At 42.5% G+C, this 26079-nt stretch overlaps 1 protein-coding gene across 2 annotated transcripts in view; it reads left to right on the top strand.

Moving 5' to 3' along the window:
• The window catches only part of CTCF (CCCTC-binding factor), a 50611-nt gene extending 24843 nt beyond the window's left edge, over window positions 1–25768 (top strand). The window contains exons 3-12 of one of the 2 annotated variants that reach the window (XM_084755521.1): window positions 4588–5377; window positions 5642–5812; window positions 9656–9789; window positions 12647–12767; window positions 13610–13759; window positions 17338–17498; window positions 18677–18859; window positions 19456–19591; window positions 23034–23207; window positions 24293–25768. In XM_084755521.1, the coding sequence (XP_084611647.1) occupies window positions 4597–5377; window positions 5642–5812; window positions 9656–9789; window positions 12647–12767; window positions 13610–13759; window positions 17338–17498; window positions 18677–18859; window positions 19456–19591; window positions 23034–23207; window positions 24293–24477 (2196 nt within the window). In that variant the 5' untranslated portion in view covers window positions 4588–4596 and the 3' untranslated portion in view covers window positions 24478–25768. Of the gene's footprint in view, window positions 1–4587; window positions 5378–5641; window positions 5813–9655; window positions 9790–12646; window positions 12768–13609; window positions 13760–17337; window positions 17499–18676; window positions 18860–19455; window positions 19592–23030; window positions 23208–24292 lie in introns of both variants that reach the window. The other variant, XM_084755520.1, reaches the window with a different exon arrangement.
• Window positions 25769–26079: the final 311 nt, after the last annotated feature.

Raw genomic sequence — 26079 nt, 5'->3', positions numbered from 1 at the left:
TTAAAGGTGTGGGCCACCACGCCCGGCCTGTTTTGTATTTTTGAGGTGGTGTGTTGCACAGCTTTACCTGAAGTGACTTGAACAAATGTTCATTCACCTCAGGTATGGTATCAATCACAATCCATAGAAATTATTTTGTTCAGTTTGGGTTTGGGAAACCAGTTTGTGAGTTTACTGGGGTTACATATAGAAGCATGGGTACTCAAAGGCGGCTGTGTGACGAAAGGCCTGCCATAGACAGGAATTCCCTGCCCAACTTTTGAAGGCAGCTCTACTGAAAAGTTTATCTCCTCCAGTAATTGTGCATGCTTTTAGAACCTTGAAGAGTCAACTTGTAAATCTTGTGACTTCCTGATTTTATTTTGTTTTTTTGAAACAGAGTTTCTGCTAGTCTTGGCTTTCCTGTAACTCACTCTGTAGACTAGGCTGGCCTTGAAACTCAGAGATCTACCTCCCTTACCTCCTGAATGCTGGGATTAAAGGTGTGTCACCACTAACCAGTCTCTTTCTGAGGTTCTTGAGCCTTTAAATGTTATGAACTTTCTGAAGCTTCTGTTTCCTTAGCTTTCTTTATCTTCTAAGACTCCCTATTCCATCTGGATAGAATGTTTCAATTAGAAAAAATAGACACATGACAGTTTTTAAACAACCCAGGCCAGCCTTGAAGTTGCTGTATAGCCAAGGCAGAGTTCAAACTTCTGATCTCCTGCCTCTGCCTCTTGATAGGATTACAGTGTACATCAACATACCCAACTCTTTGTTTTGTTTTGTTTAAGTTTTTCTTTTTCAGTTTTTCCGAGACAGGGTCTCTGTGTAGTCTTGGCTCTTGGACTCAATTTGTAGACAAGGCTGGCCTCAGACTCACAGCAGTCCACCTGCCTCTGCCTCCCGAGTGCTGGGATTAAAGGTGTGTGCCATCACAACATACCTAACTCCTTTCAGACATTGTTCAGCACAAAATCATGTGCTTTCTTTTCTTCTCCTCCTCCTCCTCCTCCTCCTCCTCCTCCTCCTCCTTTTCTTTTTTCTTTTTAGTTTTTTGAGACAGGGTTTCTCTGTAGCCTTGGCTGTCCTGGACTTCCTCTATAGACCAGGCTGGCCTCCAGAGTACACAATGATCCGCCTCCCTCTGCCTCCTTGAGTGCTGGGATTAAAGGGGTGCACCACCATACCTGGCATATGCTTTATTAGCAGACACGTAACAGCAAAGTAATGGCCTCAGAACCTCAGGAAACTTGACGATCTTAAGAATAAGGAGCCGGGCGGTGGTGGCACACACCTTTAATCCTAGCACTCAGGAGGCAGAGGCAGGCAGATTGCCGTGAGTTCGAGGCCAGCCTGGTCTACAAAGTGAGTCCAGAACAGACAAGGCTACACAGAGAAACCCTGTCTTAAAAAACAAACAAACAAAAACACACACACAAAGAATAAGGGGAGGCAGAGGCAGGTGGATCTCTGTGAGTTTGAGGGCAGGTTGGTCTCAAAAAGGGGCGAGGGGGCAGAATAAGGTGGATCTGAAGAAAATGGGAGGGGTGCAAGGAACAGAACAAGGAGGAAGGTGACCAGACAACAGTATTTGTGTGAAAATACAATTTTTTTTGTTCTGCTAATTGGTTTTGTTGTCCTTGGGTAGGGCGTGTTGTTTTGAGACAGAGGCATAGAACTCACTCAGGGCCTCACTCTAGGAGGCTAGCCTGGTCTACAAAAGGAGTCCAGGCTACACAGAGAAACCAAATTCTAATTTATGTAAGCATTTGCTTTCAACATGGTCATGTTTTTGTTCCAGCCCACCTTATTTTACCCTGAACCTTTTTCATCCTGAATCAGGCTATGGCTGTCTCTCTGTAAGTTTTATAAAGCCTTCCCAGAATGCTGACACAGATACAGTGCCTGCACAGAGAACTGATAAATCGTGTCTCTAATAAAGTAAAAGAGCTTTATTTGAGACTGGTCCAAGTGCATCATAAAGTGCTTTAAACTGTTGGTTAGGGATAACCTTGTATATATATTTATGGGTTTTGTTATGTCACCATATTACTTTAAATAAAGTGATTCTCGGAGCCAGGCGGGCTTGCGAACACTTTGTTTTTGTTTTTCGAGACTGGGTTTCTCTTTGTAACCTTGGCTGTCCTGGACTCACTTTGTAGACCAGGCTGGCCTCGAACTCACAATGATCCACCAGCCTCTGCCTCCCTGAGTGCTGGGATTAAAGGCATGGCTTTGAGGGCAGCCTCCTCTACAAAGTGAGTCCAGGACAGTCAAAGCTACAAAGAGAAACCCAGTCTTGAAGGACAAAACAAAAAAGAAATAATAATAAAAAAGATGATTCTCAAACACATTTTACTTAGTTGGTTTTTTAATTGTTTTTAGATTTATTTTGTATGTATGGATGTTTCTTCTGCATGTATGTATGTATACCAGCTGCATGCTTGGTGCCTAAAGCAGTTAGAAGAGGGGGTCAGATCCTCTAGAACTGGAGTTAAAGCCATTTGCGAGCTCAGTGTGGGGCTGGGAATTGAACCCTCTGAAAGAACAGTAAGTTCGCTTAACCAAGGAGCTATCTCTCTAGCTCCCCATTTTACTCTTAGGTTTTGTTTTGTTTTGTTTTAATTAAATTTAATCTGTTTAGTATGTAAGAGTTGATTCTTTCTTTCTACTACATGGGACCAGACTTGGTCATTAGTATTAATAACAAATACCTTTATGTCTGAGTCATCTCGCTGGCCGTTATTTTACCCCAGGTACCCCCAAGACTTAGGAGGCAGCAGCTGAGGACCAGCATGGTGACAGAGGCAGTCAGGCTTCCCCCGTATGTGATTGCAAGCATGCACTGCTGTGCCCAACTGCCTATGAACACTGGGGAGCAAATTCATGTCATCATGCTTTCTCAGAAACTATTTTACCAACTGAGCCCTCTCTCTTGCCCCAACCACATAATAAAACTTTCTGAAAAACAGTATATCTAAGTATGATTTATTTTTTGTTTGTGTTTGTGTTTGTTTTTGTTTTTTCAAGACAGGGTCTTTCTGTGTAGCCTTGGCTGATCTGGACTCACTTTGTAGACCAGGCTGGCCTCGAACTCACAGAGATCCGCTTGCCTCTGCCTCCCAAGTGCTGGGATTAAAAGCGTGCGTGTGCCACCACAACCGGCCAAAGTATGATTTCTAAGGGAGAATTTAGTAAAAACAGCAAAGCGTGTGGCTAGGAGTATAGTTCAGTAAGACCCTGGATTTGACACCTAGAGCGGTAAAACCAAGCAAACTCTATTCTGTTCTACATTTTATAGATATAAATATAATATAGATATAGATATAAAATGTACTGTTTGTTTAGGTTGGTTTTTTGTTGTTGTTGGTGGTGGTGGTGGTGGTGGGTTTTTTTTTGTTGTTGTTGTTTTGTTTTTTGAGACAGGGTTTCTCTGTGTAGCCCTGGCTGTCCTGGACTCACTTTGTAGACCAGGCTGGCCTCGAACTCAAAGCGATCCTCCTGCTTCTGCCTCCCAAGTGCTGGGATTAAAGGCGTGCACCATCACCGCCCGACTTTGTTTGTTTTTGAGTCAGTGTCTTACTGTGTGGCCCTAACTGTTCTGGTCTAGCCTTAAACCTGGTGGTTTGCTTGTCTCTGCTTTTCCAGTGCTGGTATTAAAGTTGTGCACCACCAAGCCCTACTTGCTACAATGTTTCTTTGTTGGCAAATGTATAAATTTTAAAGTAGCTTTACTGATGATTTTTAATGTAGTTTAATACCCAGAATTGAAGTTTCTAGTGCTTAGTGTTTCTGTGTTATTCGTGATTGGGTCTCGTTGTGTGGCTCAAGTTAGTCTAGACTTTATTCCCCTAGCCTCAGCTTTGCAAGTGCTGGTTTTGTAGTTATGTGCCACAGCACCTAACTCTTTGTGGTAGAAGATTGACCTGTGCTTTGTGTGATTAACCTGGTGCCATAATAACATTTTACCCCAATAATAACAACTAAAACATCCCTAGACCTTGCATACTGACTCTGGAAGCTAAGTTCCCTCTGGTTGAAACTTGAGTCTATAGGTCGTTATTTCAACTTTTCCATTTTTCTTTTGGTAATTTATTTGCATAAGAAACCAAAATTAGGGCTAGAGAGATGGCTCAGCGGTTAAGAGCACTGCCTGCTTTTCCAAAGGACCCGGGTTCAATTCCCAGCACCCACATGGCAGCCCACAACTGTCTGTAACTCCAAGATCTGACACCCTCACACCAGTACACATAAATTAAATTTTAAAAAAAAGAAAAGAAAGAAAGAAACCAAAATTAATACTGTGGTGTTTCTCTTAGACCAACCTTAACTTCTGAAGTCATTTTAATACTGTCACTGGTTTTCTGTTAATTGGAAGTATGACCTAGAGTCTTAATCGGTTTCAGATTTTTTGTTTTGATTGGAAAGATATATAATATAGGTGGTAAATTTTCTTCCACCAAAGAGGTAGATATCTGTTGAACAGCCATTGATGGGTGCCTAATTCCTTTACTAAGGAGTTTTTTTTTAGTTTGTAATGTGTATGCTTTTATTTGGGCAAACCTTATCTTAAATAACAGTTTGTGTTCTCTTTTACTAAAGGAAAGGGAAATGGAAGGTGAGGCGGTTGAAGCCATTGTGGAGGAGTCTGAAACTTTCATTAAAGGAAAGGAAAGAAAGACTTATCAGAGACGCCGGGAAGGGGGCCAGGAAGACGATGCTTGCCACCTGCCCCAGAACCAGACAGACGGCGGTGAGGTGGTCCAGGATGTCAACAGCAGTGTGCAGATGGTAATGATGGAGCAGCTGGATCCTACCCTTCTTCAAATGAAGACTGAAGTAATGGAGGGTACAGTGGCTCCTGAAGCAGAGGCCGCAGTGGACGATACCCAAATCATAACCTTACAGGTTGTAAATATGGAGGAGCAGCCCATTAACATAGGAGAGCTTCAGCTTGTTCAGGTCCCTGTTCCCGTGACTGTACCTGTTGCTACCACCTCGGTAGAAGAACTTCAGGGGACTTATGAGAATGAAGTCTCTAAAGAGGGCCTTGCAGAGAGTGAACCGATGATATGTCACACCTTACCTTTGCCTGAAGGGTTTCAGGTGGTGAAAGTTGGGGCCAATGGAGAAGTGGAGACACTAGAGCAAGGGGAACTTCCTCCTCAGGAAGACCCGAGCTGGCAAAAAGACCCAGACTATCAGCCACCAGCCAAAAAAACAAAGAAAACCAAAAAGAGCAAACTGCGTTACACAGAGGAGGGCAAAGATGTGGATGTTTCTGTCTATGATTTTGAGGAAGAACAGCAGGAAGGCCTACTGTCTGAGGTTAACGCAGAGAAAGTGGTTGGTAATATGAAGCCTCCAAAGCCAACAAAAATTAAAAAAAAAGGTAAAATGAATTTATCTGTAATGGTCTTGTAAAACTATTTGGGGATAAAGGATACAACAGCCTGTATGTAAATTATTTTTGTTTTAAAAATCTAGTATTATAAGTCCTCAAAAGAAGAAAGTCTATTAATGCTGTGAATTACTAAGTTTCTTTTTAGATTGAATTTGGTTATAAAAAGTTAGTAGTATATAATTGTGGCTTTGGATTAATCTAAACACTGAGGCACTGTAACAAGTATGTATTTTTATTTTGTTTTGCATATAGGTGTAAAGAAGACATTCCAGTGTGAGCTTTGCAGTTACACGTGTCCAAGGCGTTCAAATTTGGATCGTCACATGAAAAGCCACACTGATGAGAGACCACACAAGTGCCATCTCTGTGGCAGAGCATTCAGAACAGTAACCCTCCTGAGGAATCACCTTAACACACACACAGGTACTGGGTATGAATGTGGGGCTATGGCATAACAGAGGCTAAAACATGTTTTTTAAACTTTATAAACTTACTGCAGTAGGAAGTTGAAGAGTACTGTTTTTGTTCTTTGTAGTATCTGTAGTTTTTACTTGACATAATTCATAAACAGTTTAGCATTGTGTTGCTGAGACCCGGGTCTGAAGTTGCTGAGTGATAAGAAATGAGACCAGGGCTGGAGAGATGGCTCAGTGGGTAGGAACACCAGGTGCTCTTCCAGAGGTCCTGAGTTCAATTCCCAGCAACCACGTGGTGGCTCACGACCATCTAGAATGGGATCTGGCTCCGTCTTCTGGCATGAGAGCACAGTGCTGTATACATAAGAAATAAACATTTAAAATAAAAAAATTTAAAAAATTTTTAAAAAATGAGACCCAAAAGCCCAAGGCAATCCATGTGAAAGAACTGTAGAAATGAAAGTAAAATCTTATCTATGTTAAAATTATTGCTTTATTTGCTTCTTGTTGCTTCATCTAAAAGAAGGTAGGTTGTTCACAACTTAAGGATAGAAAAGTGTAAATACCATACTGGAAATTTATTTGTTCAAATACAAAACATTCTTTAATATGTTGTTCAGTATTCTGATATCAACTTCATCTTGTGTATGGCCAGATTTCAGTGAAGTGGGGATCTAGACTTCTTCTAGATCCCTGTGCTGGCAAGTTATTTTGTCAACTTGACTCAAGCTTATCAAGTTATTTGAGAAAAATCTTCATTAAAATTGGCCTATATTGCTATGTGGAACCTTTTCCTAATGATTCCTATGACAGGGCTCAGACCATTGTAGGTGGTGCCATGCCTAGGCCTGGTGGTCATAGGGTCATAAGAAAGCAGGCTGAGCAAGCCAGAGGAGCAATCCGGTAAGCATAGTTCCTGCCCGACTTCCTTAGCAGTGCAGTGTGACTTCAGAGTCATAAACTGAAAGAACTCTTTCTTCCTCAAGTTGGGTTTGGTCATAGTGTTTTATCACAGCGGCAGAAACCCTAAGAAACTCTCTTCTGGGATCTTCATCCTTTTAGACTAAGTACTTGGTTGTAAGTTCTCTCACCCAGTTTTTCATGGAAACTAGCTTTTTTCCATATTCTTTACTTCATTCATTTTAAATGGTTACTGTTGGTTTTGATTTGATATACTGGTTATCAGATAAATTAGTCAATTGTCTTGTTTTATAAGTAGTATGCCATATATTGGGATATTTGTTGGAGGTTAGTCTGATTGCTGCTCAAATGAGCAGACTCGCTTACGCCAAAATGTTTGTAACCTTGCCTAAAACCTTGTTCCTGTTAAACCAATAAAAAGCCAGCACACCTGGGCAGGGCTAATGGGATAGGCATGGCTAAGGTTCTCGTGGAGTTTTGGGAGAAGGAAGAGGAGAAGGAAGGCCAGTTAGGAGGAGAAGCACATGACTGGTGTGGCTGGAGGGTTTGGCCCAGATGAAGAGCATTAGCAAGTATTTGGGATTATGGATGGAAGATAGCTCGAAAGAAATTATTAGAGGCAGAAGCCATGGGATTGGGGGCAGGGTATATGATACTTGCTCCAATATGGGAGGTAGTTTTAGGGATTAATGTCTGCCTGCTCCAGATGAGCCAAGGCTATTTTAAAATATAACAGGTGTCTGTGTTTCATTGATTGCTAGCAGGTTAGAAAATACTGCTATAATAATAATGATAGGGCTAATAATAAACATTTATTAGGCCCTACCTTCTAAATTAACCTCAACAGATATTCTTAGCCATCTAGCCACTTAGACATCCACCTGTGTCTGTCTCTAGTGCTGGATTAAAGGGGAGCATGCGTCACAGTGCCTAGCTTCTAGCAGTATTTTTGCCTATTGTAGCAAGGGCTAGAGAGATGACTCAAGAGGTTAAGAGCACTGTCTGTTCTTCCAAAGGTCCTGAGTTCAATTCCCAGCAACCACATTCTGGCTCACAACCATCTATAATGTGATCTGATGCCCTCTTCTGGCATGTGGGCAGAATACTATATAAATAAATAAATAAATAAATAAATAAAGCTTTTTTTTTTAAGGTTGTAGCAAATGAAAAATGACTTGGTGAACATGAACCTTGAACAGAAGGTCATAGGTAGTACAGCGTAGTGGACATCCTGCTAGCACCACAGCCATACCTCCTTTGATAGTTGTCATGCTTGTTTCTACCAGAGGCAGAGCTCTTTTCTTTCCTCAATATCACTAGGTTTAAAAACAGAAGTCATTATTTTGGTTACTTTGTTCTGAAATGAATTGAATGCTGCTTTCCTTCTTTTGATAGTTGTTTTATTTTTCTATACCACCAGATAAATATATTTCATAGAAAAAATTTCTTCACTCCTAACTCAGTGGTACTGAAGAAGCAAATTTAAGGAGTAAATAAGCATTCCTTTCCATTTCTTAGTTACTGTAGTTTTTCAAATGACACTTCTCTCAAGAAAGCCATTTTGTAGAGTTGGTCATGGTGTCTTATGCCTGTAAACCTATGTACTTGGGAGGCTGGGCAGTAGGATTAAGAAAGATTTCAGGGCCACCCTGGGTCATAACATTATTTATATATTGAGAATCTATTTTAAAAGAGATAATGAGCCAGGCGTGGTGGTGCATGCCTTTAATCCCAGCACTCGGGAGGCAGAGGCAGGCAGATCTCTGTGAGTTCAAGGACAGCCAAGGTTACACAGAGAAACCCTGTTTTGAAAAACCCAACAACAAAAATTTAAAAAAGAGAGAGAGAGATAATGAAAGAAATCTTGACATTGTGATTTTCCTAATTATATTCTTTGGGAGAGTAGTGTTAGAAACAGGGTTTCTGTGTAGCCCTGGCTATTCTGGAACTCACTGTATAAACCAGGGTGGCCTGGAACTCAGAGAACAACCACTCCCACCCCCTACCCCCATCCCCTCAAGTGCAAGGATTAAAGGCACATGTTACCACTTCCCGACCTTGTTGTTACATTTAGTACAGACTAAAACATAATGGAATTTCCACTAATGTTGAATTCTTAGTAAACAGTTTTTTTGTTTGTTTTGTTTGTTTGTTTGTCTTTTGAGACAGGGTTTCTCTGTGTAGCCTTGCCTGTCCTGGACTCGCTCTGTAGACCAGGCTGGCCTCGAACCAGCGATCCGCCTGCCTCTGCCTCCCGAGTGATTAAAGGCGTGCGCCACCACGCCCGGCTTAGTATTTTCATAAGATAGGAATGAGAAGGAATTTTCTCTTTAAAGGCACTAGATTGAAATAATTAGCAGAAACTAAAGTTTAGCATGTTTTCTCACATCTTAGGGCCTAGTGCTAAAAATTTATTCAGGCCTTCCTGTAGCTTGTTGAGCTACTTCTCATTTATTTATTTATTTATTTATTTATTTATTTTTGTTTTGTTTTTCAAAAGAGAGTGTCTCTGTGTAACAGCCCCGCCTGTCACGGACTTACTTTGTAGACCAGGCTGGCCTCAAACTCACAGAGATCTGACTGCCTCTGCCTCCTGAGTGCTTGGGTTAAAGGTGTGCACCACCATGCCTGGCACTTTTCTTTCTCCTTTATTTTTTTAAAGATTTATTTATTTATTATGTATACAGTGCTCTGCCAGCATATACACCTGCACCCCAGAAGAGGGCATTAGATCTCATTACAGATGGTTGTGAGCCACCGTGTGGTTGCTGGGAATTGAACTCAGGACCTCTGGGAGAGCAGACAGTGCTCTTAACCACTGAGCCATCTCTCCAGGCCTTGTTGAGCTTTCAGTGCATCAGTCTGAGCCATACATCGAACTCTGTCATTTACTGTGTCCTTAATTCCTGTTATCTCCTTCTTCCTTTAGGTACTCGTCCTCACAAGTGCCCAGACTGCGACATGGCCTTTGTGACCAGTGGAGAATTGGTGCGGCATCGTCGTTATAAACACACCCACGAGAAACCATTTAAGTGTTCCATGTGTGATTATGCCAGTGTAGAAGTAAGTGTCTAGTCTTTTTTGAAAGCTTTCTTAGGCCATGGTGGGGTTTTCTGTTTATAAAGAATACCAATTCCAAGGCTGGGCATGCTAGTGCCCGCCTTTAATCTCTGCACTTGGCAGTCAGAGGCAAGTGGATCTCTGTGAGCTCAAGCCCAGCTTGGTTTACATAGTGAGTACCAGGGCCCTGTCTCAAAAAACTAAAATACCAATTCCATATGTTAGTACAAAAAAGTTCTTCTAGACTTTGAAGAAATAACTACCCAAGATATTTAAAAGTGGAAGGTTTGGTGTATACTCCTTTAATCTTAGCATTGGACAGGCTGAGAATTGAGAGTTGAGCTTACCTTAGGCTGGATATTGAAGGATTCACTTTGTAGACCAGGCTGGCCTTGAACTCACTGAGATCTGCCTGCCTCTGCCTCCTGAGTACTGAGATTAAAGGCACCACCACGCCTGGCACAAAACCCTGTCGTAATGATCGCATAATGGAAGATTTGGGGTTGAAGCTATAGATCAAGCAGGAGCATTAAAGAATCTCTTGGATTTGATTACCATTACTTAGAGGGAAAGGGGGCGTGTAGGTTTGATTTTTTTTTTTTTAAGTCTTTATTATTTGAGTCTGCCTTATTACCATAACTGAATAAGGATATTACCAAAAGAGAAGGGGAAGTTACATGAAATTAGTAAGCAACTAAATCCATCTAATAATATATTGAAAAATAAGTGGTTCTTTTTTTTTTTTTTTAAGTGGTTCTTAAGTATATCCAAAACAAGACTAGTTCAGTAGTGTGTGTTTTACTTTATAGGTAGCTGGAAGAGGCATGATAAAATACAGTTCTCATTACTGTGTAAAGTAATGAGACTTGGGAAAAGCTAAAGTAAATCCCTCTTAATTAGCTCTGAATCACTTAAGTGATCTCTCATGCCTTTAATATCAGTACTCAGGAGGCTGAGGCAGGTAGATTGCTGCAAGTTTTAAGCCAGCCTAGGCTGCAGAGACCCTGTCTTTTTTTTTGGGGGGGGGGGTGTCGAGACAGGGTTTCTCTGTGTTGGCTTGGCTGTCCTGGACTTGCTTTGCAGACCAGGTGGCCTCGAACTCCCAGTGATCCTCCTACCTCTGCTTCTCAAGTGCTGGGATTAAAGGCATGCGCCACCACGCCAGGCAAGTCTGTCTTTAAAAAAAAAAAAAATCTAGGGTTTTTGTGTGTGTGTGTGTGTGTGTGTGTGTGTGTGTGTGTGTGTGTGTGTTTAATTACATCTTGAAATCTAGGTTCTTAATGCTACTGTTTCATTGTTGTATTAAGAATCATAGCTAGAAAAAAAAAGAATCATAGCTAGCCAGGCATGGTGGCTTTTTTTTTTTTTTTTTTTTTTTAAAGAGAATACCCAACAGTATTAACTAAAGACCTTTGAATAGGAAAAATTCAGTGAGAAGAGACCAAATAAAAAGAAGTACACGGAATAGGCCTGGTTGTAGCAGCACACACCTTTGATCCCAGCACTTTGGAGGCAGAGGCAAGGGAAATCTCTGTGACCAGGCTTGCCTCACAGTGATCTGTCCGCCTTTGCCTCCTGAGTGCTGGGATTAAAGGGTGTAACTGTTTTTACTGAGACTGTCAAGTGAGATCAGTATCAGATTTTTACTTGCTGATATGTCAGTTCTTGAAAAGTTTTTAATTTGGAATGCTGGGTGTGGATGTTAGTACTAGGCCCTGTCTTTAGTCCCTAGAACTGTTGAAAAGAGAAGTTGTAATAATGGTTTTAGACCTGAGGTTTATTTTTGTTGTTTTTTGTTTTTTGAGACAGGGTTTCTTTGTGTAGCCTTGGCTGTCCTGGACTCGCATTGTAGACCAGGCTGGCCTCAAATTCCAAGGGATCCACCTGCATCTGCCTCCAGAGTGCTGGGATTAAAGGCGTGTGCCACCACCGCTTGGCCCTCCAAGCATTTTTCTTTTTCTTTTTTAAAAAATTTTATTATTTATACAGTATTCTGCCTGCATGTGAGCCAGTATGCCAGAAGAGGGCACCAGGTCTCATTATAGATGGTTATAAGCCACCACGTGGTTGCTAGGAATTGAACTCAGGACCTTTGGAAAGAATTGAAAATAAATTGAGGCGTGTGTGCTGTTGAATATTGTGAGACTGTGGTAAATCAGGCAGGTGTGGGCTGAGTGTGCTCCTGGTGAGTGGTAGAGCACTCAGCTAGCACGGGGGGAGCCCCACAGGGGGAGAAAGAGATTGAACAGTGCTGCTGAGATAGTTACTTGACCACTGAGCAAAAGGGTTTGGGGAGGTTTCCTCTTAAAATTTGTAGACTTTTCCCAAAAAAGTCTGACACATTAGTTATGAATATTGAAGTATTTCTTAGAGTCATGTGTGAAAGGTACAGTTTTGGCTAGGGTACTTAGCAAGAGACAGAACGCTTAGCCAGTGGCAAGGAAGAGAAATGAGAGGCTCCCAGATCTCAGCCTGTCTAGGAAATACTAACGAGAGGACAGGGTGGAGGGATTAAAACATGAGCTTAGAGTTGAATTTTGTAGGAAGTTAATGTAACTAAATATAGGCATGAATTACTTATTAAAATATTGTGAAAAGTTTTAAACAGAAATAAAAGGGGTGGAGATGTGGCTCAGGGGTAGAGAGTATTTACCTAATGCAAGTCCCTGGGTTCAGTCTTCAGGACTACTTGACCCTCTCTCCTTGGATTGTAATTTGCTAAGAGAAAGCAAAGGCTACAATGGAGAGACTTATTCTAACTTTAGTGCCCCTAAAGTAAGCTAGTATGCCTAAGCCATAGAGTTCATGTTACAGTCTACTTAACAAACGTATGAGAGGTTCGGTTGCTTTCATGTTTCAGGTCAGCAAATTAAAACGACACATTCGCTCTCATACTGGAGAGCGTCCGTTCCAGTGCAGTTTGTGCAGTTACGCCAGCAGGGACACATACAAGCTGAAAAGGCATATGAGGACCCATTCAGGTACGGCTTCTCCTCTCCTGCTCCTAATGAGCTGCTCTTCAGTGAACCCTGTAAAGTGCCTCACGTGCCCAGGGCTTACCTGAGTGGAAGGCTTACTAATGAAAGCTCTGGCTATCCTCTGAATTGATGGTTCAGAAAATATGCTTGAAGACAATTTTATTCAATTTGAGTCTTCTTATAATGTGAAAATGGTTCTTTTAAGTGAGATATCAAATGAAATTAAAATCTAGTGTTTATTTTTTAAAGTCTGAGTAGAAACTGGATGTGGTGATATATACTTTGAATCCTGGCAAAGGCAGGCAGATGTCTTGAATTTGAGGCCATCCTGGTATACTTGGCAATTCCAGAATAGCTAGGGCTACATAGTCTTTGTTTCAAAAAACAAGACAATATGTCTGGATAGATTATCTAGCATTCTGACTTCTAAGTACTGTCAGTTTGTAAAGAAAGGCCTGTGCCCAGTGTGGTAGCACAAGCCTATAATCCTCTCACTCAGGTTAAAGCAAGAGAGCCTCTGATATCAGATCATTCTAGGCAGCAAGATAAGACCCTGCTTCAAGAAATAAAGAGAAAGGACAATTTATTTCTAGTCTCCCCTAAGGTAATCCCACAAGAACTTACTGCCCTAAAATAGAAGACTGTACAAAGCTGAGCAGAGCAAAGGTGCAGTGTGTGTTTGTCAGTTCTGAAGATGGGCATGCGCTGAGCAGTTACACTGAGCCTGACCTTCTCAGGGAAGGCCTGAGATTCTTCGTGGCCTAACTCATGTGTCTGACACCCAGCTACTCAATAAACCATAGTAATTATTTATGTAATTTGTTCATTCTATATTTCCTTTTAAGGAGAAAAACCTTATGAATGTTATATTTGTCATGCTCGGTTTACCCAGAGTGGTACCATGAAGATGCACATTTTACAGAAGCACACAGAGAATGTGGCCAAATTTCATTGTCCTCACTGTGACACTGTCATAGCCCGAAAAAGTGATTTGGGTAAGTAGATTTACTAGAAGCAAATTAAAAAAAATTTTTAAATGGGAGGATAAAACCTTCACCTTAAACTCAAACTTTGGTGTATGTGAATGGCTTCCCACTTAGTGAAAGCCATTGCTTAGCTGCCCCTCCCCCATCTTCTTTCTCTTTATTGGAGTCAAACTACAAGATACTATATCCTGAATATAGATTATCCATAAGTTGAATGGAAACCATACCTGTAATAGTAGCCTCCATTCCCTAAAGGTCAGTTTCCTTCAGGTTTTTCTAAAGTATTTGTATATTTCTCTAGTAACTGGAGTATGTTATTGGTTTGGTGGTTATTCCTGTGCATAGCATAGGTAAGCCAAAATTACATGGAGAGAAAAGGCATCTATAGGGTATGCTTACACATAGGATCATCTAGAGTTCTCTCTTCATCTTTCTTACTAAAGAAATGCAGAGGCCAGCAATAGTAAGTGCCAGTGTTTGGGAAATTGAAGCAGAGGAGTCAGAAGTTCAAGGTCAGCCTGGGAAATTTGAGACTTTGTCTCAGACAAGACAAAAGATGACTTAGTGATGCCCCTGATGCCCCTGTGGTCCCAGTTTTTCAAAAGTCTAAAGCAGGAGCATCCTTTGTTTCTGGCAGTTTAAGCTTGGCCTTAGCCAAATTAGCAGGACCCTGTTTTCATAAGTGAAAAAGAACTGTAAATACTGCTTTCACAGTCTGTGTCAGCCCAAGAGAAACTGTGTCCTGGACATGTTGGTGATTTGTTCTTTGTTATACTTTGTAAGTGTTGAATGCCAAACCCACGGCCGCATCAATGCTGAGTCAAGCACTCTGAACTAGACTATACTCTTCAAAATATTTTTTCTCATTTCCTTATTTTTTTGTGGTTTAGATTTTTTTGTTTACATTTGATCTTTACAATTTGAGGTAATATGAAGTATCTTAAGGACAGTGGTGCACTGCCTAAAGCTCATAGAGATGTATTTGTGCAGCGTATCTTACAAGTGGCAAAATTGGGCAGAAGTCCTTGAGCCCTCTCAGTTTTGTTTTGTTTTGTTTTGTTTTGATCTTTTGAGGTTGTTGTCTTTTGTTGGTGGTACTGGGAATTGAACCCAGGCCGTCTTGCGCATATTGTGAAAAGTAATAGAGCAGGACTCCTGATGTCCTTCTCCAGCCTCTCTGTGAGCCTGAAGATGAGTGAGTGTGTGGAGTATTGGTAGCTCTCCCCCCCTCATCCTGGGAACTGAACCCAGTCCACAGAATCGGCCCTCTGGTTTTTCTTAGGGAAGAATGAGTAATGCTTTGGTAGACACTGACTTTGAATACCATATATTCATAGTCCTAGTGTGGTTGGTCCTACTCCTGAGCAGTCTAATGGCTGTTCCCCATTCTTTAGTAAGTGCAGTTGTTTGTGCACAGATTTTTGGTTCAGCTCTGCAGGAGACACAGTGCTACAATGTAGTTGGGCAAAGCCTTTTCTTTCTTTCAACTACTAATCTTCCTCCTCTTTTTATAAAGAAATAAAGGCAGCAGGGTGAGATGTCCTGTAATAAAACCAGTTATAACCTCATTGTATTTACGTTCACCTTTCTTGTCGTGGGAGTTGGTGTGGCTTTCTTGATCTGTGCCTTGTCCCTTCACTCTCAGCTCCACTGTCCTATGTCCTTAAGTGTTTTCACTACTGTTGTGTTTGCCTTCACACTCTGCTCCTTGATCTGTCTTTTCAACTTAGTGTACTCATTTCTCTCCTAGCCACAAACAGATTATTTTGAATAAGACCTGATGGTATAGCTCAGTCATCTTAGTTGTCCAAGAAGCTGAGGCAAGAGGATAACAATTTCAAGGCCTACCTGGGCCTATGTAGTGAGATCCTGTCTCAAAAAGTTTTTTTAAAAAATAGGGCTAGTGCAGCTGGAGAGATGGCTCAGCAGTTAAAAGCACTGACTGCCCTTCCAAAGGACCTGGGCAACCACATGGCGGCTTACAACTGTCTCTAACTCCAAGATCTGACACCCTCACACAGACATATGTGCAGGCAAAACACCAATGCTCATAAAATATAAATAAATAAATAAATACTGACTGTTCTTCCAAAGGTCCTGAGTTCAATCAATTCCCAGCAGCCACATGGTAGCTCACAACCATCTATGATGAGATCTGTATACATAATAAATAAATCTTAAAAAAGAAAAGAGGGCTGGTGATAAAACTGAATGGTAAAGTACTTGACATGCCCTGAGTTCTATCTTTAGTACCACAAAAACATGTTTAAAATAAAAAACTGAATAGTTCCAAATGTATCCTCAGCACACACATACATGCTCCACACCATTCCACACTGCTGGGCAGTCACTTGTGGTTTTTTCCCTGTCTTTAGTTTTCCTTTTATTTGCATCATATGCCATCATTTCAGAAAAGGGACCTGCTAAAACATTCTGTTCATGTTGGTTTCTTCCCTAATTTGTGCACGCACGCGTGCACACCCCAAATAATATGCTGTACTCTCCTTGAAGCAGTTTCTTTCCTTGGTCTCTGATTTAACTACTATTGGTTTTCTCTCCTTGAGTTCAGTCCCCACACCCTCCCCCCATTTCTATTTTATTTTATTTTATATTTATTTATTGCGTTTTTCTCCCCCTACCAGTGGCTTTAACTGTTATATTTAAAGCCAAACACAGGCTGTGCATGGTGGTGAAGGCTTTGAGTCCCTGTTCAGGAGATGGGTAGGTAAGGATCTCTGGTTTCCAGGCTAACCTGGTCTACATTGTGAGCTCTAGGACAGGTAGTAGTCATAGAGACCCTGTCTTAACAAAGGAACCAGCCTGACCATAATAGGGTTTTGTTTTGTTGTTGTTTTGGTTTGGTTTGGTTTTGCTTTTGGTTTTTCAAGACAGGGTTTTTCTGTATACCTTTGGCTGTCTTAGACTCGCTTTGTAGACCAGGCTGTCCTTGAACTCCCAGCAATCACCTGCCTCTGCCTCCCTGAGTGCTGGGATTACAGGCGTGCGCCACCACACCTGCCTATTATACCAGTTCTTGCTCTTGCCCTTCTGTCACAGTGACCTCATCAGCTCCTGTGTTCCACTCCTATACTAGGACCAGACTATCTTTTCCTGTTCTCATCCCTATTTTAGTGTCACTGTTTCAAATTCAGTGTCTATAAAACTCTAGGTCTACAGACACACAGCTTAGTCTTAACCCCTTTCCACTGTTCCTCATCTCAGAAAGTGGCTTCCTTTGGATGTCATCTTCAACACCTACTTCACTGTCTTCACCTTACCTCACATTTAGACCATTACCGCCTATTGATCTCACTTGCTAGAGCGCTCGTCCTCTCAGCCGGCCTCTGTGTCCATGCAGTCCTCTTTCTTCAGCCTCCATGGCTCACATACTGGTCTCCACCTGTTGTTGGTGGAGTGGAGATGGAGAAGGACAGGGAGTGACATAACACTAGGGACTGAGCTCAGGGTCTCATACCTACTAACGTGTTTTACTGCTGATCTCGTGTTCTTAGCCTATGGAGTAAGCTTTTCTTAAGAAATAAAATGTGTTTTTCCAGCTTCAATTTGGCTTTATATTTTGTTTGTAGGCGTCCACTTGAGAAAGCAGCATTCCTATATTGAGCAGGGCAAAAAATGTCGCTATTGTGATGCTGTGTTTCACGAGCGATATGCTCTCATCCAACATCAAAAATCACACAAAAACGAGAAGCGCTTCAAGTGTGACCAGTGTGATTATGCCTGTAGACAGGTAAGTGCTGTCTAAGTTAGAAAGCCATTGATGCTCGCTCCATGTCGTGTTGGTTGGTTTTTGAGACAGTTTCCCTGTGTCCTGGAAGTAGAGTCTACTCCAACTCAGAGATCCATCTACCTCTGCCTCCTGAGTACTGAGATTAAAGGTGTGCACCACCACACCTGACTCCATAGCTACTTCTCATAAGAGTATTTTCAGAGGAGTATGAGGAATACTACCAAAAATCAAAGATGCTACTGTTTGTCAGTTAGTTGAGTCTGGTCTCCATTTCATACACTTTTTGTCACAGTAGATACCTTAAGACACACGGTCAGCTTCTTTCTTGTTTATTTGCTTGTTTTTTTGTTTTTTGTTTTGTTGGGTTTTGTTTTGTTTCTTGTTGTTTGGTTTTTTTTTTGTTTGGGGGGTGGTTGTTGTTGTTTGTTTGTTTGGGACAGGGTTTCTCTGTGTAGCCTTGGCTGTCCTGAACTCACTGTTGTAGGCCTTGAACTCACAGGGATCTGCCTGCCTCTGCCTCCCAGTGCTGGGACTAGAGGTGAGCACCACCACACCCTGTTTCAGCTTGCTTCCTTCTTTCTTTCTTTCTTTCTTTCTTTTTTTGGTTTTTTGAGACAGGGTTTTTCTGTGTATCCCTGGCTGTCCTGGACTCACTTTATAGACCACGCTGGCCTCGAACTCACAGTGATCCGCCTGCCTCTGCCTCCCGAGTGCTAGGATTAAAGGCGTGCGCCACCACGCCCGGCACTCAGCTTCTTTCTTGAAGGGATTCGGGGTGTGGCTTAGTTGCAGAGCATTTGCCTGGTAATTTCCACAATAAAGTCAATCTTGACTATATAGTGAATTTGAGTCTAGCCTGGACTACAAGAGACTGCCTGGAAAAAACAAACAAACCAAAAAAACCCTGTAGGTATTAAGTCCAAGATTTGGGAGAAAGAGAAGAAATCTGGCCCTGAAATGATTCTTAAATGGGAGTTAAAAAATCAGCCCAGCCAGGGTGAGTGGCTTTCTCTGTGCTGGGGTTTAGGGAAGCACTTTTGCATCCCTGTAAATATACTGTTATCATCATGATAAACTGTTACCTCTTAAAAGTGAAAGGCACAGGGTATGTATGCACAGCAGCTGGGGTAGCGGTCCTGTGACCCTCGGAAGCCATGCTGACACAAGTTGTGTTTCAGGAGAGGCACATGATCATGCACAAGCGCACTCACACGGGGGAGAAGCCTTATGCCTGCAGCCACTGCGACAAGACCTTCCGCCAGAAACAGCTCCTTGACATGCATTTCAAGCGCTATCATGACCCCAACTTTGTCCCTGCAGCCTTTGTCTGTTCTAAGTGTGGGAAAACATTCACACGCCGGGTAAGGATCGGTTTCCCATTATGGTTCTTACTATCACGGGCTTGATCTGCTGTTGCAGGATGCAGTTTTTTCCACTGTAGTAAGTGTTTGGAAAGGGTCATTCATTCCTATCCCAAGCTCTTCTGTCCATGGGGGAAGCCTTCTGTTGATAGGACTGCAGGATCTTTGAATAGGCTGATGGTAAAAAGGCATGTCCTTAGGTAGATTGAAGTATGCATTCCATCCTATCCCTAGCTTTGAGTCTGTCCTGGTTTTCCATTGGTTAGCCAAGTCAGCATGGGCCAGCCATTGCGAAACTCCCTGACTCCTAGTGACTACAGGCACTAAGCCCATCAGAGGGCCCAGCCTTATCTTCTGACAGGTGCCTCTCTCACTCCCTTTCTAGTCTCTTCTACCTCGCCCCACCCCCCTTGACTATTCCAAATGCTTTCGGTCTTCCTGAATGGGGTGGGAGGGACATGTTGAGTACAATTAGAAGAGTTTGGGGACTTTATGGATTCCTTAAAGTTTGTTTTTATTCAATTAAAATAATGAGAATTTTCAGTTTGAACTTAGCTTTTTTAGTCGTGTGAAACAAGGTTTGTTCCTTTTGTCAGAATACAATGGCAAGGCATGCTGATAACTGTGCTGGGCCAGATGGTGTAGAAGGAGAAAATGGAGGAGAGACAAAGAAGAGTAAACGAGGAAGAAAAAGAAAGATGCGTTCTAAAAAAGAAGACTCCTCTGATAGTGGTAAGTGGATCCATTTGTTGATCTGGTTAGAGGTGACGCATTTGGAGGCCCAGTTTCCAGTCAGCCTGTATTAGACAATAGAGGCAAGAAGATCGTTTTTCTTTCATGCTTATAACCTTTCTAAAGCCAGGTGGTGCACTCCTGGAGGTGCAAACTGGAAGAGCAGAGCAGAGGTTCAATGGCAGTCTCACTACATATCAAGCCCAAGGCTAGCCCTGGCACCCAGAATTTTGAGGTGACCCCCCCAGAAGTTACAAGTGATCACAATAACCATGAGTTTGGAAAACTCTGTAGTAGTAGCTTGCTGCAGAGCTCAGCACTGTTAGAGACTGGCCGGTGCCTTTTCTTTGCCTAGTACTGTCTTGTTCATGTCTGCAGAGATTATTGACAGCCTCTAAGAGATCTGTACGGTTCTTCCTTTTGTCTTGCATTACAGGTACTGTCTCCTCCTCCTCTTCCTTTCCTTTTTTTTTTTTTTTTTTTTTTTTTTTTTTTTTTTTTTTTTTTTTTTTTTTGGTGAGGGGATGCTGGGGGGTGGTGTTTCTCTGTGTAGCCTTGGCTGTCCTGGACTCGCTTTGTAGACCAGGCTGGCCTCAAACTCACAGAGACCCACCTGCCTCTGCCTCCTAAGTGCTAGGGTGAAAGGTGTGGGCCACCACGCCCAGCATATTGTCTCTTCTTTTCCCTAAAAATTGGAGTCAATCTGAACTCCATCCTACTGCTAGCAAAGGCCATACTGTAGTCTTATTTACCTCAGAAGTTCTGTCTGTTAGCCATCTGCAGAGATTGACCAGTAAATTCTGTTACTTTCAAGACTTTTTTCCTACATTTCTCAAAGCCAAAAAGCCTTAAATCCCTTTCTGGGCACTTCCTCCCTATTTTTGACTGAATTTGTTTAATTTTCTAGGCATAGGGCCAACTTAGGCAACAGAGGCTGGAATGTTCCGCAAGGAAGCACCTTGTTTCTGAGACACTGCCACCTACAGTGTGTGCCCTTCACTCAGTGTCTCAGTCACTCAGAACATGAGGCAGTTTACCTTGAAGATGAGTCATTTACCCAGTGATTCTTTTTATTTGTTTGTTTTTTTGGCTTTTTAAGACGGGGTCTCTCTGTGTAGCCTTGGCTGTCCTGAACTCGCTTTGTAGACCAGGCTGGCCTCGACCTCACAGTGATCCGCCTGCCTCTGCTTCCCAAGTGCTGGGATTAAAGGCGTGCGTCACCACACCAGGCTACCCCACCTATTTCTAATTTTAAATGTTTCTTTTCAGAGAAAGTGAGTGTACGTTAATAAGCTGTGCCGCTTAGAGGGAAATGAGCAGTGTACCCTTTGTAAAGCCACAGTGCCGGCTGTGGGTAGTGAGTTCTCTTGGGCTGCCTGCAAGCACAGGCAGCAAAACAACCTCAGACTCACGTCAGAGGCTTGAGTCCCACTCCAGTAGTTTAAGCTTCTCGCCTTATAAATTAGGGTAATGCTGTGTGTGCGAGAGTGTGCACATATAGGCCAGAGGTTGCTCCCCAGGGCTGCTCCTGTCTCTCTCCCAACTGCTAGGATTGTTTGGCACACGCTCCCACTCCAGTCTCTCTTTATTAGTATTTAATCTTTGTGGGTTTTCTTTTGGTTTTTTTGAGACAAGTTTCTCTGTGTAGCCCTGATTGTCCAGGACTCACTTTGTAGACCAGGCTGGTCTCCAACTCACAAAGATCTGCCTGTTTCTGCCTCCCTGAGTGCTGGGATTACAGGTATGTACCACCACACCCAGCAGTATTTAATCTTTTAAAACTATGTGTATGTGGGGAAACAGGAATGTGACATGAATTCAGATGCCAGTGGAGACCAGAATTGTTAAATTCCTGGAGTTGGAATTACTGGTAGTCGTGAGCCACCTAATGTGGTGCTAGGAGTCGAACTCTGCAAGAGCAGCAAGTGCCCTTGACCACTGAGCCATCCTTCCATCTCCTAGGCCCTTTGTTTTGTTGTTGTTGTGGGGTGTGATTTGTTTTGTTTTGTTTTGTTTTTTGGTGTTTTTGTAGGTTTTGTTTGTTTGTTTTGTTCTTCTTGTTGTTTTTTCGGGATAAGTCTTCTCTGTACCCCTCGCTGTCGTGGACTGACTTTGTAGACCAGGATAGTCTTGAACTTACAGAGCTCTGCCTGCCTTTGCCTTCTGAGTGGTGAGATTAAAGACGTGTGCCACTATTTCTGGCTTCTTTTCTTCTTTTTTCTTTTTTTTAATAAATATAATGTGGGTGAAGATGATCAAACTCTCACGGTCTTCATACCAAGCAGTTTACTAGCTGACCTCTCTCCCCAGCTCTAGATAACTCCTCTTAACAGAAATAATGAGCCTAATAAGAGACTTTTTAATATTGTAATAAACAATATAAATAAAGGTTGTATTGTCGGGCGTGGTGGCACACGCCTTTAATCCCAGCACTTGGAGGCAGAGGCAGGTGGATCACTGAGCTCCAGGCCAGCCTGGTCTACAGAGTCAGTCCAGGACAGCTAAAGCTACACAAAGAAACTGTCTTGAAAACCCAAAAAAATAAAATAAGATAAAGGCTGCATTTATATAGCCTGTATAACCCAGGATGGCCTCAAACTCCAGCTCTTTTGCCTCAGCCTTTCAAGTACTAAATTACATATATACACTACCATATGTAACTGTTTCTTTCCTTAATTCTCAGAGCATTGTTAAGTGGATTGTGGGTCCTGTGGATAGCACTGGGGATGGGGTAGGTGTATATCAAGTCAGTGCACCAAATAAGAGATCTGAGACGTGTTCAGAGCCTTATTATCTGACTCCATGTTAGTTATTCACTCCTTTACATTTAATAGTTTGTTTTGTTGTTTTTTGAGACAGGGTCTCTCTGTTTTAGCCCTGGCTGTCTTGGAACTCACTCTGTAGACCAGGCTGGCCTCAGACTTACAGAGATCCACCACCGCCTAGCATAAACTCCATGTTCTTACACTAAAGCTAAAAGGGAGAAGTAATAGTATTTTTCTTTTCTTCTCTCTCTCTCTCTCTTTGGTTTTTCGAGACAGGGTTTCTCTGTGTAGCCTTGGCTGTCCTGGACTCACTTTGTAGACCAGGTTTGGCCTTGAACTCACAGAGATCCTGCCTCTGTCACCCGAGTGCTGGGATTACAGGCGTGCACCCCACCGCCCAGCCTCTCCCTCTCTGCGCCCCCCCCCCCTTTTAAGTACAAGCTCTCTTAACATAGCTCTAGCTGTCCCGTAACTCAGTGTATAGAGACCACACTGGCCTCAAACACAGAGATCTGTCTGCCTCTGCTTCTCAACTGCTGGGATTAAAGGCATGTGCCACCATGCCCAGCCTAGAACCTTCCCTTAGGAACAGTGTTTTCAGAACATTTAATTGTCTGCTTTCTTTTTCTTTCACCACTCTGCTTGACCCACCACCTGTGCTTTGATTTCTTGAGAAGAAAATGCTGAGCCGGATCTGGATGACAATGAGGAGGAGGAGGAACCTGCTGTAGAAATTGAACCTGAGCCAGAGCCTCAGCCTCAGCCTCAGCCTGTGGCCCCAGCCCCACCACCTGCCAAGAAGAGAAGAGGACGACCTCCTGGGAGAACCAACCAGCCCAAACAGAACCAGCGTAAGTTCAGTAGGCATCTTCTCCCTCGTGGGAGGAAGCCAGCTGTGTCTGTGCTCTTGTAAAGATGAGAACTAAGCCATGACAAACAAACTTTCAGGAAGCTTTTTTCCCCCCCTCTTTGCTTTTCTTTTTTAAGGGAGTTTTTACTGAGAAACGTCTAAGGCAGCCTTTAAAAGCCTGTTACATTCCAGGAGAAAAAGTCTAGAGTAGAAAGGTGCTGATATCCTTCCTACAAGATGGATGTGCTGTTACTGAGGGAGTTTTGCAAAACAACCAAGGTCACAGTCACCTGACAGAGCTGTCATGGCTATAAATAGAAAAGAGCCAAGTTTTCAAGGACTGAAGGGGTGAACTAATGAATGGACTGAGAGTGTCCTGCTAGGGAGATTCAGGCCCATAATGCTGTGAATGCTATTACCAGCCGTAATCCCAACACTTAGGAAACCGCAGCCTGTGCTACATGAGGAGGAGAGGAAGAGAAATAGAAAAGAAAATTCAAGTGAAAGGATTGGCCCAGAGGGGTTCCCTTTCCAGCACACAGCACAGGTGGTAGCAGGCACCTGCTCTGTACTAATGTGTGTGTCCCTAGTTTGTTCAGAACAGGTTCTTTCCTCTCTTTACATTCAGGGTGTAATCTCCTAAATGTGTCCTTGAGCCTTCTGTTAACATGTCTGTCACAAAGCAGGAGGTTAACTTATCTGTAGGACCATCCACTCAGTCCCTCCACACACTACAGAACCAGGAGTCAGCCACACTCTGAAGTATGTGCTATGTGTGGATGGGTTATTTTTTTTTAATCTTCTGTCTCACATTACTTCAAATCCTAAATTCATAACAAAGGAAAATTAATTTTTGAAGTGCAGTTTGGAACCTATGAAGATGAGTGTCAGCATTTGGTATCTTGGCAGTTTCTAGCCTATTGGAGTTTTTAAAAGTGTGACCACTTGACATTTGCAGGAGGTGGTTTTTGTTTTCTTTGACTCCCTATGTTGCTGCATCCCCCTCACTGCCAGTGTCTGGAGGGGTCCCTGTGCTCTCTGAGGCTTTAATGTAGCATTTATTGTGTTCCTGCTCTTCTTTGCCAGCAACAGCCATCATTCAGGTTGAAGACCAGAATACAGGTGCAATTGAGAACATTATAGTTGAAGTCAAAAAGGAGCCAGATGCCGAGCCTGTGGAAGGGGAAGAAGAGGAGGCTCAAGCAGCCACCACAGATGCCCCCAATGGAGACCTCACGCCTGAGATGATCCTCAGCATGATGGACCGGTGATGATGGGGCGATGCTCGTCACCTGGACTATTGGGGCTGTGTTTAAACGGCCTGAATCTTAATTTTTTTCCTTTTTTCTTTCTTTTGGCTTTGGGAACGGCATACTTTTACACCATTTTACCAAACATACTGAGAACGAAAACTTCAAGGATGATGTTAGAAAAATGTGATTTAACTAGAACTTGTTTGATGTTAGCAAATCATGGAATGTTCTAAGTCTCTGAGGGTTTACTGTGAAGTGCTGAGGACAGTGTTGATGCCTAAATAGTTTTCTTAGATGGAAACAGACATTGAGCCCTCTCTCTTGATTTAGTAAACCACTCCAGAATGGCCACGGGTTTCCCAGAGTTCTATGGTCTTCCCAAGAGAGTTTTTAATTGTAAATGCATAACTTGGGAAAGACTTAGACTTTTAACCTGGTTTTTGCTTTTGCTTTTCCCTGACTCCCTTTGCTCGGAGTCAGCCGCACACCAGTAGGATGGCATGCTACGATCAGTTTCTGTCCTGAAAACTTTGCCTCTTTCTTGGCAAAGTTTCTGGTATGGTCAAGCTTGTAAATAACCTTTTTTACATTTTAATCTTTTCCATTAATTAAGAGGTTGAAAAAGAAGTGCAGTGTAAGAAAACCCAGCATTTTAATTATTTGCAAATTAAGGAACCATGGACTCAGTGGTATGTAAATGTTGAATCGATCACAATCATGTAGCAGAAAGGCACTGGGCCTCTGCCTGCTAGTTACAGACACCCATGTGGGAAGTCGTGATTTCCAGCTCATGGAGCCAGCATTTGAACCTTGAACAAATAACTTTCATTTATGATTTCCCATCAACATTTTCTTTGCTCTGTTTGTTACATTTTAAAATCTCTGTTAAAGCCAGAAGTGTTGATTATGAATGGGTCACAGCAGCCCTGGCAAGCTGGGCCAAAAAATTTCACTAGGTCAGTAATTTAAACTTCAGATCTGGGAAAAAAAAATATTCATAATTATGTGAAGCAACCCAAATTAAAAAGTGATTCTTGCACATGAATTGTCACATGTTATGTGTTTTTTAAAGAGCCTCAGTCTGACTGATTTCAAACACTTTTTCTTCTGTGTATTGCTTTTAAGAGAGCCATCAGTTAGCTATCAGACTCTAGGTTGATGCATTTTTGTACTTAGCTGTACTGTGTGATATTTTTCATTATTTTAGGACGCCAACATGAGACCTGTAATAAAATATGTAATGGGGTTGAAAGCTGGGGAGGAGGATCTACTGCTGTACAGCTAATAAATCATAACGGATTAACAGGCACTCTGAAGACTCCGTCTTTCATGATTTCTATTTGCTGAGGTCCCTTAGGGGCCTGTACACGGCTTTTTGTCTGCAACACACAGGAGCTAGATGGTCCTAGCAGATGGTGGGATACGGAATGCAACGGGCTTCAAGTTGTAAGACCCGACAAGTGAGTAGAGTAGAGAGGGACAGAGCTACACAGCCTGAGGAATGTCTGCCACTTTGACAGCTACTGTTTCGAGAGACCCTGATGGGAAGCACTGCCCTTGCGATCTGCTTAAGAAAGGTGTAGGGTCAGTCTTTGTTCCTAGCCAGATAAAGGGGAGCAG

The sequence above is a fragment of the Acomys minous genome (assembly GCF_964271855.1).
Source record: "Acomys minous genome assembly, chromosome: 14".
NCBI lineage: Eukaryota > Metazoa > Chordata > Mammalia > Rodentia > Muridae > Acomys > Acomys minous.
Note: the sequence above shows the minus strand (reverse complement) of the source record. Positions and strands in the feature narration are given on the sequence as shown.